The sequence below is a fragment of the Tachypleus tridentatus genome, chromosome 6, assembly GCF_004210375.1.
Source record: "Tachypleus tridentatus isolate NWPU-2018 chromosome 6, ASM421037v1, whole genome shotgun sequence".
Lineage (NCBI taxonomy): Eukaryota > Metazoa > Arthropoda > Merostomata > Xiphosura > Limulidae > Tachypleus > Tachypleus tridentatus.
Window position 1 is genome coordinate 91,738,962 of NC_134830.1, and position 20,922 is coordinate 91,759,883.

Sequence of the window (20,922 nt, forward strand, 5' to 3'; positions counted from 1 at the left end):
AAGTACTTCCGTCGGTACAATTTGGTGATTGATTGAAATTGTGGCCAGTTAGCTTTCCTATAACTTAATTTATCTTTTACTTTAATTTTGTTTACGTGGGGGGGGGGTGAGATTGAAGATACACCAGACTGGAAGGTGGTCACTATCTATATCGTGACCAACTGAGAAGTTTACGAATTTACGACACATATTATACGAGCACAGGCATAAGTCCAGTATTTCACTGGTGTCATGTGCGTACGATATATGTGTCAATGCTGCATCATTTAACAGAATCATATTAGTTTCAGTTAGAAATTTATAATAAAGTATTTTACCATTAAAGTTTGTACATGAACAGTTGAAGGTGTATGTTTACTATTTAAATCTCCTATAATTACTATATTGGGGTTGTGATTATATATGGTGTGTAATAGATTGCCATCTAATACTTTGCTGAGCAAGCAGTAAATGCCCACCACTGTAACTTCAGTGTTATTTTGATTCCTTATGTCTATTACTACTGATTCATTTGAGGAAGGTATTTTTACTTCATGAACTGTAAGTTCAGTTTTGTACAATAATAAAATTCCTCTGTTTGAATCTGTCTTATGTTTTCTATCCTGTCTGATAACAGAATATCCTTTTATTTTAAATCTATGATGATTATAGAGGCCTGTTTCACTAATTACAAAGACGTCTGGTTTTATGGTGTTGGTTATATCTTCAAGCTCATGTTTCTTGGAATCACTAGTACCTTGGATATTAATGTGTAGTACTGTGAATCTATCTATAATTGATAGAGTTCATAATATACATTAAGATCTGTGATAGTTATTTTTGGATGTTTTTTGTAAGCATTTTAATGACTATGTCTACAAACTGTTTACATTATTAGGTTTAGTGTATTCGGCCATTATCTCAGAGAAAATAGGTGTAATAGCATCAGTCAATGTATTTTCAATAGTCATTGGTGTGGTTTTGTGTATGTCTTCAGTAGTTTTGAATAAATCTTTACTACTTGGTGGTTTTTCCTGACTCTGTAATGTTTCTTTTACTGTTGCAGCATATGAGTTTATTTGTGTGCTTGTGGTGCAGGTTAAGTTTTCAGGTTTCTGGGTAGTAGTTGGTTATGGTTGTTTTTGGATTGTGTGTGTCGTTCACATGTGTGTTTTGATTTTTAATTTCGTATATACGTGTTTTAATTTATTTATATTTTTGGCAACTTTTATAGTTTGCCGCTTGTTGTTCCTCACAGTTGCAGCATTTTGGTTTGGAGTTTTGTTCGGTTCATTGAGATATATAGTGGTTTTCTCCACAGCCTACACAACGTACGGTTGTTTGGCATGCTGCTGCTACATGTTCAAACCTCTGGCATTGATAACACTGTGTTACTACTACTGAGGGTGTTTTGGTGTGTTCCACTGTGTATCTTTGATACCATATAGTGATACCATTATTGATTATATCCTGAGTGTTGTCTGTAACCACTTTAATTAATTTTGTGGGTTTTTTTGTTATGCTCGAAATTATGAGTTCAACTGAAATAAATTTTATAATTTGTTATGTTAATGCTTATTTTACGTCTTCTGTGTCTATTAAGTAGGCAACCTCCGGATTACAAAAGATCTGGGTGTTGACCTTGCTCCGGGCAGGTGTATCGTAATCTGACCTGTTTTGAAAGCGTCTGAAGGCCATTCTTTTAACAATCTCTTTAAGTCGGCGGGTTCCTGTCCTTGAACCAGAACATCTCCTCTGGGTAGACGCTTAATGTTTGTAATGTTATTCTTTGGTTTACATTTGTAAATTTCCTTAGCTAGTTGAGGCTGGTTGTATCTTCCTGGAATGTCGTGTATGATAATGGCACATTTCGGTACTCTTGTTTCAGTTTTTGAATGTGTTTCTGTGTTAATGTTTGTTTGCGCTTGTTTTTCATGTTTTTTCTGACTTCTAGTCTTCACAAGTGTAAATCCTTCATCGTCAGAACTTGCTTCCTCACAGTCTGAATGTGTGTTTGTTTTAGTTTCAATATCTAGGGTGGGTTTCTGATTATTTAAGCCATTACTCGTTTTATTATTAGTTACACTGTCGATTGATGTCGCCTCAGCTTCACTCTCGACAGTAATTGTATTTACATTTTCTTTACTTATGTTACATTTTTTTTTCTTTTTTCCTTACTTTGCTACTATTATCTTTTAACTAGAGTTGATTTTAATTTTAAATCTTCTTTTGCTAACTGCATTAGAGTTTTCAATTGAAAATACTCATTTAGGTTTGGGCCACCTACACTAGACTTACTTGTTTCACTCTTTACTTATGTAGCCAACATGTCGTCTGCTTCAAGAAGCCATGTACAGTAGCCCTACCGTTCTCCTTTCTTGGTTTCTCTGTCTAATCGGGTTTTCTTTTCTATGTGTTTTTCTCTATCCGCCTGTATTTCACGAAACAGAGTGACTCTACCTCTCAGTCCTTTTCTCGCCTACCAATAAACTATATCATTGTCTGAGTTTGTTCAACAGCGTCTGTTATCAATCACACTTCGCAATAAGTTCCACTTTTTAAGAGCTTTGAAAATCGCTGCCTATCTTGTCTCTCGGCAATACTAAGCTTAGTATGTTAATATCGCCGTGTTTCACTCGAAAACTTGAAATATCCCGCGGCGCACAGTTTGGTAACCACTGCAATAGTTATTCCCAAACAAGTAATGGTTATACATATAACCTATATATTTTGCTGGACATCACCTACTGACTGGAAAAGCTGTTTGTGACACTCTTTGAGCCAGCAATTTTTTGACTACTAGACTAAACTAGCTTGCTTTCATACAAATTGCCAAACTTGTTGGATGTGATATATGATGATTGAACTAGCCATTGTGCTGCACGATCTTCCATGACATAATACACAATTTTAACATATCCGTATTTGTGTATCCCATGATTGTTTGATCTCATTAGTTCTTGAACCAAATCGCGTGTATGAGTTATATTCCAGAAACATCCTCTTTCTAGTTTTTTATATAAAAACATACTAGAAAAAAACCCATTGCAGATTTATTGAAGGAAATTTTACAAAGAAAATCACATGGGTGATCAGAAATGAAGAGTACACAACTCACTTTCATTCATTAGCTTATCGACTAAATGACCATATTAGGTGGCTTGTATAAAGAAAAAACTGCATTGGTTGTGGAAAAACCACTGCCGCTACGTTGATGGTGATTTTCACTCGGAAGATAAAAGAGGCATTTAGAAAGCAAGACAAAACTCCCCCTTTATTCACTGCTTACTCAACAAAATTATTATCTATCTACTAGTTCAATGATCAGCAGGGGTCACTATTGGCATCTTGGCTTATTACTAACTAGGATGAAATACGTCCAAAACTTTGTAGATATGGTATCAGACATTTTGCTACCTCTCGGCTCATTACAGACAATGCCCTGCCACGAAATCTGAATAACGTGAAACTGTCTTTCAACAGTTTTCTTTTCAATCTGTGGCAGTAGGGGCTGGATAGTTTAATTCAATAGGGAAGTAGAGGAGATCCTAAGTTTAACGACACCTGGAGTTTTAACTATTTTACTCCCTCACTCTAGATCAGTGGTGCAAAAAGTCCGACCCGCGACGAGTTGTCGAGTGGCCCGCGATGTCCAACGGGAAAGTCAAACATAGAAAGTTCGCGCGCTTAGAGTTCGCGCCTGCGCGAAGATTAAGCGCTATAGAAGAATATGTATTAGATTAGCTACTGGATGGTTCCATATTTGTGTCGAGCAATAAAGAAAATTTAATAAGCAAATCTAGTTAATGCATAAGCATTAAATCATTGGCGCAATGACGTAATATTTCCGTAATTACGAAATCTCACGCATTCCAATTGATCTTAGAGATTTACTTACGAGCCCTATTTTGATATTATTTTGTACCAAGAATGGCAGCTAATCGTAAAAGAAAAGTTGACGTCGAAAACCGGTAGTTTCATGAAGATTGGACTGCGCAATACTGTTTTGTTCAACAACAGAAGAACGTGATTTCTCTGCTGAGTCATTCGACAGTAGTAGTGGCGAAGGTATCCAATATAAAGCTCATTATGAGTCGAAGCATAAAGATCCACAACGTTGTTGTGGATGAACGAACAGCTCGAATTGAATCTCTGCGGCGGTCGCTGAATCACCAGCAGAACGTTTTCTCAAAGCAGTCAGCAGATTTAGGTGCAGCATGTGAGGTCAGTTACGATATTTCGTTGATAATAGCAAAATCTGGCCGACCGTTCAGTGATGGTGATTTTGTCAAGCAGTGTATGATTACTGCATCGGAAATGTTGTTTCCGTAAGCAGTTCGCAAGCTACAGGCGGTGGCTTTGAATCATATGACAGTTCAACGAAGAATTTTACACCTCTCAGCAGATGTGACAAGGCAGCTTACAAATAAAGCAACCAACTTTATCTACTTTTCTTTGGCAGCAGACGAGTCGACAGACATCAGTTCAACAGCACAGATACTAGTTTTTGTTCGTGGTGTGTCGTCATCGTTTGATATCACAGAGGAACCAATTGGCATGGGTTCCATGAAGGGTCAGACAACTGGGTATGCTCTCTTCGAGGAGACAGTACGACTGTGAGGTAGTGTTTCATTTGATTTCATGAAACTGGTAAGTGTGACAACTGATGGAGCACCAGCCATGATCAGAGAAAGTAGCGGGCTGGTAGCAGTGTTGATGAAGCATCGAGGAAAGCAGAACAGACAGTTGTTGAAGTTGCACTGTGTTATTCAACAACAGAACCTGTGCAGTAAAGAACTTGGTTTTCAGGCTCTGATGGCATTAGTGACGAAAACCATTAATTTCATCAAATCACGAGAGCTCAATAACCGTCACTTTCGAAGTCTTCTTGATGAAATTGATTTAGACTATAGTGATCTTGTGTATCACTGTGAAGTACGCTGGGTGAGTCGAGGGAAAATTCTCAGAAGATTCTGGGCGTTGATTGATGAGGTTATAGAATTCCTCAGAAGCAAGAGCAAAGACACATAAGTGATTTCCATGACTGATCCAGCATGGCAAGCTGATTTGACCTTTCTGGTCGACATGACACAACACTTGAATGATCTGAATTTGAAGTTGCAAGGCAAACATCAGCTTGTCTGTCAGCTTGCAAATCACGTCTAAGCTATCAGGACAAAGTTGCAGTTGTTCTGGCAACAAGCAGCATCAGGCAACTTCGTCACTTTCCCACTTTTCAGTTACAGTTACAGAAGAATCAGGACACTGACACACAAGTTTATGTTGGGAAGCTAGGTAGCTTGATTCAATCCTTCAACTCACGGTTTCATGACTTTGACCAATGCAAATTGTTGATGAAACGTTTTGCTGATCTGTTCAGTGTGTCAGTGGATGATTTTTCAGCAGAATATAAGCTCGAACTTACTGATCTCCAGGCATCTGATGATCTGAGTGCTATTTACCGAGAAAGCAGTTTGCTTGACTTCTACAAAACGTTGCCTGATACATTTGCTAATCTGAAAGAGAATGCACTTGTCCACACCAACATGTTTGCACATACTGCTGCAAACAGGCTTTCTCGCATATGAAACTGAACAAAAACAACACTCGCAATCAGCTGACTGATGATCATCTGGAAGCAGCCTTGCGTCTTTCAACGTCAAACATCAAGCCGGTCATTTCTAAGCTCGTAGATGACATGTAGGACCATCCATCGCACTGACTTTGTGACAGTTGACGTATCATAACATTTCTCAGAATAATGTGCAAACTATTTACTGTAATCGTTATTTGTGTGTTCTTAAATGTGATGTCCATCTTGTGTGAAACAACTGTGGGACGTTTTTGTGGCTCCAATCGACGAGAAGTCTATTTCTGGCCCCTGACTGAGTGTGGTAGCACTCATGTTCAATTTTTAGAACCACCCCATATAGTTGCAGTGATGATGGAATTGCATCCTGGGGTAGTTCATAAGGCGCGAAATGTAAAATCAACCACTTAACGGTAAAGTCACCTCTGGTCAATAGTTTTTGAGCAACAGCAGGAAAAGACAGTGACACTACATAGCGTCTACCTCTAAAGTGTTGTAAACATTCGAGGACATTACATCCAAGTTGACCACGCACAGCTTCAATAATCGTGGGGACCACAAAACGAATTGACTGTAGCCATGCCATTCGACTTGGAATATAATTCAAAACAACAAGAAGAATACCAAGGATGGCACTTACAACATTTTATTCTACAACTTTAGATTAATAGTGTTCTTGTGATTGAAGAAAACATAACTGGCGAAATTGTCGCATTTATTTGGAAATATGTTATTTTCCAGAATCCAGAAAGTCAAAAAAAAAACCAAATCTGGAAATCTTGTATTAGAAAAGTTTGTGGACTTGATTTTTCAAGATTTGAAAGGGGAAAATTGTTTCTCAAAGTGTTGTTGAATCAGTAATCGGAAAAAAGCGCTGATAGCCTAATAACGCCTATGCGGCCTCCAACACAAAGATATGATAAATGACTACAACCCCGCAGTGTTGTTAGAATGGGAAGGGAATACAGATCTGCAATTTATAGGCTATAATTAGGCGATTCTAATTTGATACATTACAAAGTACACAACTAAAACTGATAAAAGTTTTTGCAGTTCTGCATTTTCTGAGCTGGCCTTTGCCGAACTAATGGTTTGCTGTTGTAAAGTAAAAAAGCACCACATCAAAACTGGGTTGCATGAAGAGCTAGTGTATCACTCTTGGATTAATACCCAACAGACCACCTAAGCTTGAAAATATAAATCAGTATGAATTTATAGCCTTTTATAACATTTTGAACAAAAAGCCCAGTAATGCTGTTACATTCCAACTTAGGTTTAACTACATTACTTTTTTTAAAAAAAAGGGATGTAATTATACATTTTCAACAATCACAGATATAACCCACAATAAAAATGGGAGAAATACTTCTATTTCGTGTTGTTGTTAAGATCTGCAAAGAATGAGGTTGCCTAATAAGAGACTGCTTCAATTACATCAAGGCGTTCGCTGCTTGTAAAGATATAGTTACAACAGAAAGTGTTCGTACCCCTGCGCCCCGAGTAGCTTTTTGCTCATAACTTTTACCTACTGGAAAAGTATTCTTTGGTCAGACGAGACTAAAATCGAGCTTTTTGGCCACAATGATGTTCGCTCTATTTTTCGTAAGAAGGGGGAATGAAATCTTCCAAAGAACATCGTCCCTACAGTTAAACACGGAGATGACTTGATCATGCTATTGGGTTCCTTCAGCTCTTCTGGTGTAGACAGTCTTCACCGCGTCAACGGAATCATGATAAAAGAAGAGTACGTTGATATATTAGGCACTTATATCAAGAATGATGCTCGGAATTTGCGGCTTGGGCGTCGTTGGATCTTCCAGCATGACAATGACCCTAAGCACACGTCGAAATATTACAATCCTGGTTGCAGAGGAACCATATAAGCGTTCTGGAGTAGTCATCGCAGTCATCCAATCTCAACCCAATTGAAAACGTTTGGCATGAGTTGAAGACCAGGGATCATCAGCGTCATCCAAAAAACTTTCAAGAGTTGGAGGTCTTCTGTAAAGAAGAATGGAAGAAAATACCAGTCGAGCACTGTCAAACAATCATGGAGAGCTATGAGGAGAGATTGCGCCAAGTATTTCACCTGAAAGGCTACACAACTGACCATTAAAGTAGACGCACAAACACTTTCTGCCCCTCCTATTTTTGGTTATTTCTTTATAGATAGATTATTTGTCGTTTAATTTATATAAACTGTAGGCTGTTTGATGGTATGAAATACCACGAACAATTGTATTGTTTGAAGGAAGTTGAACAGAGATGGAAGCTGTGGAACAGCAATACAGTAGTCCTCCTGCTGGAGTTCCTTTTCACTATGTTGCAACTGAAATAAAAGATGCTGTGATAAACTTTAAATATGTCATTCTGCATGACGAACAAGTAGATGTGAATAAACACGTTTAATGAAGATCAACTGAGAAGTGTGTTCAACGAGAGAAAAGCTAGCGTAAGGGCCCAAGCAAATAACGATTCAGGTTGCAATGACAAAATAGCTACGTTTTTTTGTCTGTCATCACTGTCAGATTTTTTTACAAATAAAAACTATTAAAACAGGATTTCAATTAGCAACTCTTAAATGTTTTGTAATTGCAGCACCCACGGAAATTTTCTGTATTTAATATCAATGAGTTAACTATTCATCGACACAGTATTAATATCCAGGTGTGCACTTAATTTGGTAATCTTGAGCAGTTAATTCTATTTAAACTTGATGATTACAAACACACAATAGTAGTAGCAAGGTAAGATGAAAGACTACTATCAATTCTATGTAAAGTAGCTCAATTAAGTAAGGTAATCGTCTGTTTTAGTTGAAATCAAGTGTGCATCACAGAAGAATAAAGAGCTGGTGCTGGTTATAAGTGTCAAGTTAAAATGGATTCACTCTAATGATCAAGCTTTAACGAGTACATCTTGACCCAATGGGGCGAAATAATTGTACTTGCTTTTTCATGAGATCATTTCTAGCATTGGGATATCCTTGTATATGAATTGTAATAGTAAGTTAAAAGTAGCCGAGTCTACTGCCTGATACTTACAAAGACTATAAAATGATTACCAATAATTGAATTGCCTGGTTATAGGTATTAGGCTGTTGATGAGGAAATACAAAGAAAAGGTTGTAATTTACTAAGCGTGAGGTTTATGTGTCCATTTCAACTTGTATCAGGCGAATTAATTGTCATTCTAACTTCATCAGATGCTCCACCTTTAAAATACATTAAAGATTACGGAAATTTCTTTTTTTGAGCCGTGTTTTATGTAGTGACTGGCTCTGAAGACCAGCATTTTGAAGTTAGAGGTGTAAATAGTTGCTAATTGACTACTTAAATTGGTACAACGGTAACTACAACAGCGTTGATCAATAGCTTGGGCAGAATCATGTGTCTGCTGATGGGATATGGGGCACTGATTTTGAGATATGCTTTTACTCATCGTTTGAATACGGTGGTGTACTCTTACAACCGTAGATAATATTTAATTGCAAATTTCCTTTATGGAATTGACAGGACTCTACCAGGAAATATACAGTGCAAGTCAGTGTACATGTATTACACAGGTATGCACTGTAATATAGTTATCAGAGTAAATGTAGAATCAAAGTGTTGTTTACAACGCTTGCATTGCAATCACTTACCTATTCTTTTTTGTCTTGCTTATGCTATTTCTAGTCATGTTTTTAGTGTATATGTTTACAGGTGAAAACAAATTTCATTTGTCTTCATACTGGTTATTTGCTTCTTATTGTTTGCATTGTTTCTTGGATTGCCTATAGTGCAGTGTTTCATTTTGTTTATAAGTTATCATCTAGAAGATGTTCGAAATGTATTGTGTGCCTGTTGTCTCTTTGCTATCATTATTTAAGAAATGTTTGGGTAGACGGTTAATAGTAATTCTATTTAATGTATAGTATGAAATAAATCGTGGTTTTCCACATACAGATATTATCTACACCGAAAACATCTTACTTGTAAAAAACATGTCTAAGAAAAAGTTCTTTGTTATACAAAGAGCGGCTAAAAATATATATTGATATTAGAATATGTTCAAAGCAATAACTGTTATTGGATACATAGTTCAGATTTGCTTGCTGAAGAAAGTAAACTATAATTGATTTAAAATTATTTTGTTATCATATGTGACACTTTTATTAATGGAAATTAATACTTGCACCATATATTTGAGTAGATAAAGGTGACCTAGATTTCCTTTGTAAGACGTTGTGAGTTATTCACACGAACGCAAAGCTGTTGGAAGGAGGTGATAAACTTACTTTGAGCTTGAAGAAACAGGATTTGCAAGTGTGCGTTGCAACCATTGGCCTAGTTCCTTCAGTCGCAGAGTAGATAGCTCTTCGTTTATATCAAGCTTTGTTTGTTAGTTGCTTATATAATTTTACAACCATTCGGTTTCAATGATATAGAATATTATATTTCAGAGTTGTTATTCAAACTTCTCAAAAGAAGCTTCAAGAACACCGTGTATTTATCATGCTGGTAGGTTGGTCGAGCAGGTAGCCAGGTTGGACTTTTCTAAACGTATGTGCGTTAAGTGACCCTAAATGGCACCTTACAACTTTACAACAACCAAAATGGCATGGACTGATTTGGTATTAATTGGCACCTCAATCCTACTAATAGGTAAGAACAACCTCATTACACAAATTCTTGTCCGTACATGCTTTAATATTTGTATTACATGTACAACAGCCAGGTTTGCAGTGTATGGAATTTTTTTGTCATAAGTAATTTGTATTAGTGAAAAAATAAAGTTTTAAGCTTGTTGACAAAAAATCAAAACTCAGTACATTTACACTTCGGTAGATTTTTTTCCTGTAGGAACATAGAAACGACTCAGTCCAGGTTTAAGGTATTATACATTTTCTCATAGTTGTGAATTTTTCCATAAAGATGTCATCTATTAATTATCTGTATTCATTACGTTATGAATGGAGTTAATCTCAATCTAGTGGTAATCCTCTCGACTTGTTACTGTTATTGTACACGTGGGTAGAATGATATTTATAACATAATCTCTAACTTAATTTATCACTTTATTATTTTCATTACCTTAATTATTTAGATTTTTTAATTCATAAAAATGTTGGACGAAAATATGTTGTAATTTTAAAATGTAAAAGAATAAAATATATAGTTTTCACAGGTCATAATAAAACATATTTGTGTCTGAAGCCACAACACATCAAATTGTTTTAAAACCAGGACTCCACGTTATTGAGCAGTTCCTTTTGTCTTTAGCATGATTATTGGAATAACTGTCGTAATTCAATATAACGATAATTAAAATAAAACTTTAAAACATAAAATGTTTTGCTACTTTATTTTTAAAATTTCAGGAAATACACTAAAATATTTACTGTCTACTTTCTGTACTTAACATGTAAAGTTTGATTTCAACATGTTGAACACATTTCTTTCATTCTTTTCTCGATGTTAATGGATCACATTATAATTTTTCCTTACGCATGTTGTTCAGATCTTACAAGTGCCCTGAAGAAATAATATTTATTTTACTCCTGCGTTCTCGCCACTTTCGTAACACTCTGATAGGTAAAATAACTTATTACAAGCAAATAATTAATCATTGTGTTTTTACATCTTATTTATTCTTACACCATATATACAAGACTGAAGAGTGTATTTATTGACAAGCTACATTCAGTCTAATCATTTCTCTCACGTACATGCGTTACAATGATAGAGAGACACAGAAGGCGAAAGAACAGTAGATACAGAAATGGATACTTTTTATGAGAGGTGGAGATTATCCTTGTGCAAATCCAGTTTTTCCCTGATTTCAGGCAGCTCCGAGACATGGCCTACTTAGAAGCAAGGTCTTTGAAGGCCACATGGGTAGGTTTCAAAGTTAAAAATGTAGTATCACATTAGAGATACTTTTGTATATATTTGTCACTGACAGTTTTAAAAGTAACTGACTGACTGAAATTTATGTTTAATCAAAACAGAAAAAATGAAAACATTTAATGTATTCTAAAATATCCAACTTAAGCAAGAAAAAACTAGTGATCTAAATTAAATTACGCTAAATAAATTCTGATTGAGATTCCGAAACTGATGTTGTGTAAACTTGTTAAAAAAAGACTTTTAATAACACCTGATAAACTTTAGATTTTTAACTTTTTTTTCTGCGCCGAATCGAAGTATACAAACTTTTAGTATGATAATTATCTTAGATAATGTATTTATTTACTTTTCCTCTCTGCTTGGCAAGATCAGGTGGTTAAGGCATTCGACTCGTAATTCGAGAGTCGCGGGTTTGAATCCTCGTCACATCCTTGCTTGCCCTATCGTGGGGTCGTTATAATGTGACAGTCAATCCCAGTATTCATTGGTGGTGATGACTAACTGTCTTCCCTCTAGTCTTACTCTGATAAATTAGAGACAGCCTCGTGTAGCTTTGCGCGAAATTCAAAACAAACTTTTCTCTATTGTGTTTTGTTTATCATAGGTCCTATTATGGAAAGGTAGATTCTATGTCTTGTAGAATAAGGATGAATTAACACTTTTTAAAAATGTCTTTAGATTTGGACAGTATATTGTGTTTTTACTACGGCCCCTTTGATATTTTACCGCGGCACCTGTCTATGGGTTGCACGATCCAATTTTGATAACTCCAATCTTAGTTTTCATTTTGAATGCGACACCAAAAGTACGAGTCAGTTGAAATTTAAAATCATTATGCCATTTACTCTAAGATGTTAAACCCTCGTTAAAAATTATCAAAAGCTCTACTTAGTCGTTTATTACTTGAAACAATTGGACATTTCTTTCTTTTCTTTAAGGAAAATTATATTTACATTAAACTATTATGAAAAGTTCACTTCATTTACTCTAAGCTTACTTTTCAAAATATGTGGAGTAAATAGTAGAATGAAAACAATAAGATTCATTTTTTAATTTGATATTAAGAAATTGAAACTTTATAACCAGAATTACTAGAATTGCATTTAGATGTCCAGTAAAATTCAATGATGCTCTGGTAATCAAAATGTGGCTTGAATTACATATCTTGCCTCGAAACACATGGCACCTCGAAATCCCTTTCGACTACAAAAGGTTCGATAATACGAGATGAAACACTTAAGTAGAAAATAACTGTACTATTATTTTTCTTTTCGTATGCCTTGCAGAAAACCAGTTGTATGGCCAAATTTTGTTACAACAACTTGAGATATCTAGATAAGATACATACAATGAAATTTTGTCATAACTAATTTCAGGAAATCAGTTGTATGGCCAAATTTTGTTACAACAACTTGAGATATCTAGATAAGATACATACAATTAAATTTTGTCATAACTAATTTCAGGGAACCGGCTGAAATGGTTTATTATAGGTGACGTAAATAGTAACACGTTGGATACTATTATACAATAGATAGTAAATGCGTGGAAATGAGATGAAAAAGTGCGCAATGAATGGTGACATGTCTTGAAATAAGGATGATTTCAATAAAATAATATCAGTACTGAAACGCGATCTGCTTAAAAAATACTGAAGATTTCAGTTTTTATCTGCAGTGAAAACATTCTGATCTACTTCAACCACTGCTTGTTTCGTTGTTTTGGACGCTACACTACAGTAACGTTTTCAACCGAATTTCAAATGAAAGTTAAATCTACACTGATATTATTTGTTCTTGAACTCTTCTAGGTAAAGTTTTATATTCTAATAGAACAAAAAACCAATAATGCATCATGCCATCATTTAACTGCAGCATTGTTATATTTAGCTGTTATTTCTTGGAAAATTCATTAGCTCGTTTTCTATAATTTTTCTACAAATTGCTGTCAGATTTAAGATGTTTTTATGAAGAAACAAAACTTTATATTTATTTTATCGTTACTTATTGTCTATTGCCTTTTGTAACAGAATAAAGCACTAACCCACTGTACAACATGTGTGTTTGTTTTATTATAGTAAAGCCATATTGGCTACCTGCTGTGTCCACCGAAGGGAATAAAGCACTAACTCACTGTACATGTGTGTTTGTTTTCTAATAGTAAGGCCATATTGGCTACCTACTGTGTCTACCGAAGGGAATCGAACCCTTGGTTTTAGCGTTGTAAATCCGAAAACTTACCGCTGTTCCATCGGGGGGACCTGTCCAACATATTCACAGATAACATCGATATTAGATACATATTATAGTTCATGAGTTTGATCTTTGGTATCTAATGTTCTACACATTTTCTTAGTTATTTATATTACAAAAATTATATGTTTACCAGTTTAAACTTTTAATGAAAGCATAGATCTGCTTAGATCACAACTAATATATATATATATATATATATATATAACTCGCTAAATATAATATACACACTATATTGCTTACCACGATTAAAATGCATTGTTTGGTCATTTTGGTACGATGGTTGTTTCCAGCATTTTCGGCCATATTTAAATAATTTCTCACGAGGTTGAGTTAGCCAAGGAGGTTTAAGTTAGTTTAAAATCCATATAAAAATTTATCAATACAGACTAGTCATCATATTAAAAATAAACGGAAAGTATAAATAAATAAAACAAGATATAGTTAATATTACAACCAATGTTGTGTGTACTTACTGTACTAAAGATTGTATTTGTTTAGGTTGATTCCGAATTATGAGCTACCATGACTTGATGAAACGTACACATGACTCTCTACCAGCTTAGTAGACTTAAGTTAGTTATAAATCCATAAATTAGTTCAACAATGTGCAATAATCCTTAAAACAACAAAAATAAAATAATAGCAATAGAAATTATAATAAATATAATATACAATACTGTTAATGTAATTTTATAGGAAAAAAAAACAACAGCGCTTACTTCTAATGAAAGTTTATAAAAAGGTACAATAAACATATATTTGATGCGTACTATCAAGAAAGATGTACAGGTAGGTGTATACACCAGTAACAAGCATAAGTCGATATGAATGTGCGCCTGTCAAATTAATGAGTTAGTCATTTTCTTCATCATGAATCTAAAACTTCGGATTCCTTTTGATGTTCCATATCAACAAATATTTGTAAAGTAATATCGATGAGACATAATAAGAGTGAATGTTTAACAATCAAGTCATCATCTTGTGACCCAGCTCTATAGTGTGTCTAAGAATTGTCCTTGTTCTAATTACTCTTTCGGCATGCAGCAGGTTTAACTGCTGCAGGCGACACCTGTTCTGTGTCTCCCTTAAAACAAACAGACGATGGTTTCTTTCATCAGATAGTGCAAAAATAATAATTAATAGCATGATATAAGGTGATATTAAGTTCAATTTAGATACAAACACTACTTTACAACGGTTTTAGCCTTGTTACAATGTTTGAGAAATACGAATAATTCACCAGCTTGGCAGAAAAATCAAAAAGTTTTATTCCATGTTATGTTAATTTCATGCGTTTAATTTCACCGCCTCAGAATATAAACTTTAAATTTGTTTTACATCAAATTATTATATCGTTTAGCACAATTAACATGTTTATTATTATGTTTGTTAACAAAAATAAAAACAAAATGAAGAAAAGAGTTTAATTTGTTTTGAATTAAGCACAAACCTACACAATGTGCTACCTGTGCTCTACCCAGAGGAGTATCGAAACCCGTATTTTAGCAGTTTGATATACTGCTGTGCCACTGGAAGGGCGAAGAAAAAAGAGCATTAATGTCAATGAATATGAGTCCTCACTCTTCCAGATATTTTTTGTGTAAAATCCACATATTTTAGTTCTCAAAACTAAGTATTGTGGGGCCCGGCATGGCCAAGTGATTACGGCGTTGGACTCATGAGCTGAAGGTCGCGGGTTCGAATCCCTGTCGCACCAAACATGCTCGCCTTTTCAGCCGTAGGAGAATTATAAGTGACGGTCAATTCCATTATTCGTTAGTAAAAGTAGCCCAAGAGTTGGCGATGGGTGGTGATAACTAGCTGTCTTCCCTCTATTCTTACACTGCTAAATTATGGGCCTCTAACGTGTAGCTTTGCATGAAATTCCAAAGCAAAAAAATCTGTATTTTATGTATTGAGTCTGGGGCGTCTCGTTTAGATAGCATTAATCAGTCATCATGCTAATGTTTCATATTCACTGATACCTCCACACCATTTTCCTGATGTCTTTGATGAAACCTAGTGTGAAAATTTGTAGTTCACCAGACTTTTCAGGTTGAAAACATTTCCTTTCATCATTTCTATTAACATCAGAATCAGATGAAACTGTATCAATAGTATCCGGTATAGTAGGTGCAGGTACATCAGGTCTGTGAACAACAGGTCTTGTAGTAGACTGGTGTTTTGGGTAAGAAATTTCCTTTTTATTTCCAGTGTTGTAGCCTTGCTTGTTACATGAGCAAAAACAGGAATCATCTCGGTGGTTTATAGGCTCACGGCAAACCATTGGAATTCCAAAAGATAAATACTTTTTTCTTACCTTTGGTCCATTATTTTAACTTTTCGTCACAAATGGTGCAAACGTTGTGCAGAGTCTGTGACGTGTCTTGGTCTCCAAGTTTTATTTTAAAATACGCGTAATATGTTTTTTTGACGAATTCTGTTTCGCCTTAACAAAAATAGGACAGTATATGTTTGGATCATAGCGACGAATACATGATATTGAAAAGGAAAAAAAAAAACAATGTTAGAGTGCACACACACAAAAATACTATCTATAAATCACACATCACGTGATATCTTAACTAATGGTGTGTTTATGTGAGTTTTAGAACGATCAGTCATACTCTCACGTTGCGATAGGTCGAAAGAACTCTTTAAGCAGTGATTGTCAAAATTTTAAGCACGACAAAATGTGACCCAATTTCAAAGAAAATTATTCTATTATGTAAAAGTATGTATACCTTTTGTAAAAATTATGTAAGTGATGAAGAAAAATGGATATTTTCGGATTTTATTCACAGGAAATATCGTAAAACATGTGAAAATTTCAAGACAATAAAACAATTGCAGGCCTGTGTATTTGTTTGATTATCATGTGAATGGTAGTGGTTATTTTAACTGTTAATTTAATTTTTTCTGTGAAAAATATTATTATGGATAATTTTATGATCGATACAAAATTAATTTTAAGGAAACAGTTATACAAAAAATATATGTTGTTAGGTAACGAATATATGTAAACATATCCGCACACACAAAATAGTATATTAATATTATCAAATTTAGTTTCAATCTGTTTCACATTCGGTATGTATTTGTGAAAAACAAATATTTTATACAATACGAACAACAAATAAGAAGGAGGATATTAAAATAACAGTTTCATGAACTAAATGTTTATTAATAACTGTCTGTAAAATTAAAATATCATACAACATAATATCTACTAGGGTCTCTCATTTCGAGAAGCGCATTTACCATTATTCATTAAAGACTTAACACGTACATGAATAGATATGGTTAAACTTATCATTATACTAAGTAGTTTTTTGCTTACACTGCACTAGATTCAAAATTGAAATAATTTTGAGCTATAACACTTTATTCATTCTTCTACAACATGCTTTATCTCCAAGATTGTTTCTCTTAATCCATTTAACTCTCACGAGTTGAACATAAAAAGTATCTTTCCAAAGTGGTACTACACACTAAGATTATTTATTAAATTATGCAGTTTCATAATGTTGATTCTAATCGAGGTAATGAATTATGACAATTACACCAAAACGTTAACTGATAAGAAACTTTTATTTTGGTATCCTGCCACATTTCAAGGTTTACCTTCTTCAGTGTTATGTGTTGCACCTCGTGCTTGTATCACAAGCAGAAAGATAGAAAGGAGATATACTTAATTCCAGTCTCAATCTCTAGTCTTTACTATGGCTTTATATCATAGTAGTTATTTCTACAAATTTGTCTAATCCTTAGAAATAAGTAAAATATGGAGCATTCTCCGCTACAAGTTTCGACTACGTTGCTATAAATTAAATAGAAACTTTAGCTTGTACACTTTAAATTATCTCTATTATAATATTAACAATATATTTACAGCTAAATGCTATAGCTTATACGACCAATTTTTAAGCAGACGCTCGAATTTACTATTTTCCAGCTCATAAATGGCCCGGCATGGCCAAGCGCGTAAGGCGCGCGACTCGTAATCCGAGGGGCGCGGGTTCGCGCCCGCGTCGCGCCAAACATGCTCGCCCTCCCAGCCGTGGGGGCGTTATAATGTACGATTAATCCCACTTTTCGTTGATAAAAGAGTAGCCCAAGAGTTGGTGGTGGGTGGTGATGACTAGCTGCCTTCCCTCTAGTCTTACACTGCTAAATTAGGGACAGATAGCCCTCGAGTAGCTTTGTGCGAAATTCCAAAACAAACAAAAAAAAAAACAGCTCATAAATAAAAGCGTGACATCGTACTTGATGCTAATCTACTTTATAACTTCTTATGAAAATTTTGGGAAAGCTTTATCATCATCGTACTGAATTAAGAGCTTATGGCTTCAGATAACCCGTTTTTTTTTTCTAAAAAAGCTTAAGAATAATTGTGTTACAAGTTACAGCATTTACCGTATGAAAGAACATTTTGAAACAGGTGCGATATTTCTATCACTGATACAAGAATGATCGCATCAATGATAAAAATATCATACCTATTTTAGAAATACATTCTTCCTTGCTGTAAAACCTTAAACTGTAATAAAATAATTTTTACTCTCAGTAAGTAAACTAACACAGAACCAAATATACCTTTAAAATATTCACGTGTTCTTAAGACAACGCAAGAATCACATCTTAAGACGGATCATTTTAGCGTAAAATTGTTGTATCGGCCTACCTTAATACGTTATTTACACATCAAAGCTAAGTTGTTACAGAGAGAAGTACAAACTAAGATTTCTCACCAGCGAAAAGACGTTTTTACAAAGCAAGCATCCATGGATTAAATAAAGCCATTTGCAACATGTGAAAAGTTAGTAGTATATTCTTAGACAACTCGATATTATTTGTTGTCGAGTTTTTCTGTTTCTAGTCGTCCATGAAGTCTGTTTTCGGGTTTATATTGGATAGTACTTGATATAGTAAAGAATGTTGTTAAATGAATCTCACTTGACTTATTATACGATGAATTATCATCATTTGGGTTAACTTTAGATGATTTATTGACTATCAGTTGGTTGACATTAATTCTTTCGAAACTTATATTTTAACGTACATCAGATTTATAATACATAGCAACTATTGTATTTGATCAACTGTAATTGTAAAAAAACTGTAAAATTCTATTACAAAAATGAGATTAGTAAGTTTGCTTATAAAAGAGAAAACAATAAATCTGTCGAATGCATTAAGATGACCTAAGAAGGTCGAAACGTTGTTCTCTGCTTTAGTTTGGTAAACGTGTTGATACCCATACTAGCTGTCCTGGGATACATTTTTACTTCAAATTGGTTTCTCGTCATCACGAATTACTTCACGTAAAATCTTGTTTGTTAATAATTATTCAACCAGAAGTTGTTTAATTATTTTGTTATGAGCTTCCAATTTTAATATATAATGAATTATTCTTGTTGTTTTTTTTATCCATTCGTATTATCTCTGAGACAGACAAATTACCCAAAATCTTCCAACGACAAATTAATACTGGGAGACATTATCCTTTGGTAAATTAATTTAACTGTATACATTATTAAGAGTATCGTATTACACAGAAACAAAAGGGCTGGAATTTTGGCGCTGGTCAAATATTTTAAAATTAGTTTAATAACGATAAACATTAAAACAACATCTTTATTTTCATTTGCAAATAAAGACATCGCAGCTTTATTTTAAATCTTGAACATATAAACGATAAGAAATTATGTGTTTGTTTCAAGTAGTAGCTACAGAGTCACACAAGTCATTCTTAAGGTAAGATATTTGACATATAACTTATTACTAATTGTGAGCAATAGACACGCCCTTGTAAACGAGTAAGTGTTTGAAGAAACTTACATAAGGAAATTAATTGTTTTTGAAATATACTTCACATTGTTCTGTTTTTAACGTTGAACATGAGCTAAACAGGTTTAATAGTTTTTTTAGTTTTTAAATGAAACTTACCTGTATGGTCAACTAAGTGCGTATCACCAGAGAAACAAAAGTTCATTGTTTCATGTGAATGTTGTCTTGTCTAATTTGAAGAAACAGAAAACGTAGTTTACAAAACGTGTTTATATGTATTAGTTAGTATAGGTGGTAACTAGGGAAGTTTACCTGATATTATTGTTTATTACTTATATTTTCACTTTTTTTTCCAAGACCAACTTAACTAGGTTATAGAGTTTCATTTCCTATTACGTTAGCTCACATAACAACTGCTAAAATATAAGCAGTCACTACCTGTCGTATATACTGTATTACCTTAATACATCACAAAGCTATATGGTGTGCTTGTTTAATATACTGTTATCACAAATATATCGATAAAAAGGCTATAAGCCTGGCCTCGTGCTTAGGGTGCTCGTTTTGCAATATTTATACATATGTATTTGACATGTTTTGTATTTTTCACTATTAAGTTTGTTGGTTTTTTTTTTAATTTTGTGCAAAGCTACAGGAGGGCTATCTGCACTCACCATTAAGCATAGATAAGGCTGTTTTTATAATCAGTAATAACTCCATAATACTATATATGAATAAGAATCACGAAATTATTAATATTAATTATTGAATCCTAAATGACTTAACAGGGAAATAACACATTCTAATCATAAGCTGGTCCAATTCCAATAACTGTTTTGTGAATACCACGGTGAATTGTTTCTTGTAGTTTATAAACAGTCAACAACCAGATAGATTCCTATCTGGGTGAAGAAGTACAACATGTATTTAACCGCCAAGGAAGATAAACAGACAGATGTCGCCAAGAAGTTACAAGAAAAGGTGTCGTCAGACCTTCCAAGAGAAACGGTTATAGTGTGCTGTCATGATGGTAATAGTGTCTGGAACATTTCAACCAACGTATCTATACTAAAATAGAGTATGTTAAAGAAACTGAGAGTTGTGAAATATCGGCCTAGCAGTGCAAAGTAAATCACGTCACAGTCCATGCAAAATTTGAAATATACTTTGGAATAAAATTGTATATCTAAGATTAAATGTAGTTAAAGGTTCAGGCCTGCAAATCAGCACATCCATAATACTGCTTTGAAAAACGTTCCATAGACCTCTCTACTGTAGATGGCCGTTGGCTTCCCAAAGCATATAAAAACAAATCAAATGCACAGATGTCTATAGGTGTATGATCACTTATTCAATGGACTCTAACACCAGAAATTCACGCACTAATAATCAAACGCAGACAATTAAGACGAACACA

The 20,922-nt window shown here is 34.3% G+C and overlaps 1 protein-coding gene across 2 annotated transcripts in view; it reads left to right on the forward strand.

Annotated features, from left to right (window-relative positions):
* The first annotated feature begins 9,824 nt into the window (after positions 1-9,824).
* LOC143253037 (uncharacterized) overlaps positions 9,825-20,922 on the forward strand; it is a 30,176-nt gene continuing 19,078 nt past the window's right edge. Inside the window, exons 1-2 of one of the 2 annotated variants that reach the window (XM_076506127.1) lie at positions 9,825-10,215; positions 11,397-11,448. In XM_076506127.1, the coding sequence (XP_076362242.1) occupies positions 11,445-11,448 (4 nt within the window). In that variant the 5' untranslated portion in view covers positions 9,825-10,215; positions 11,397-11,444. The remainder of the gene's footprint in view (positions 10,216-11,396; positions 11,449-20,922) is intronic. The other variant, XM_076506126.1, reaches the window with a different exon arrangement.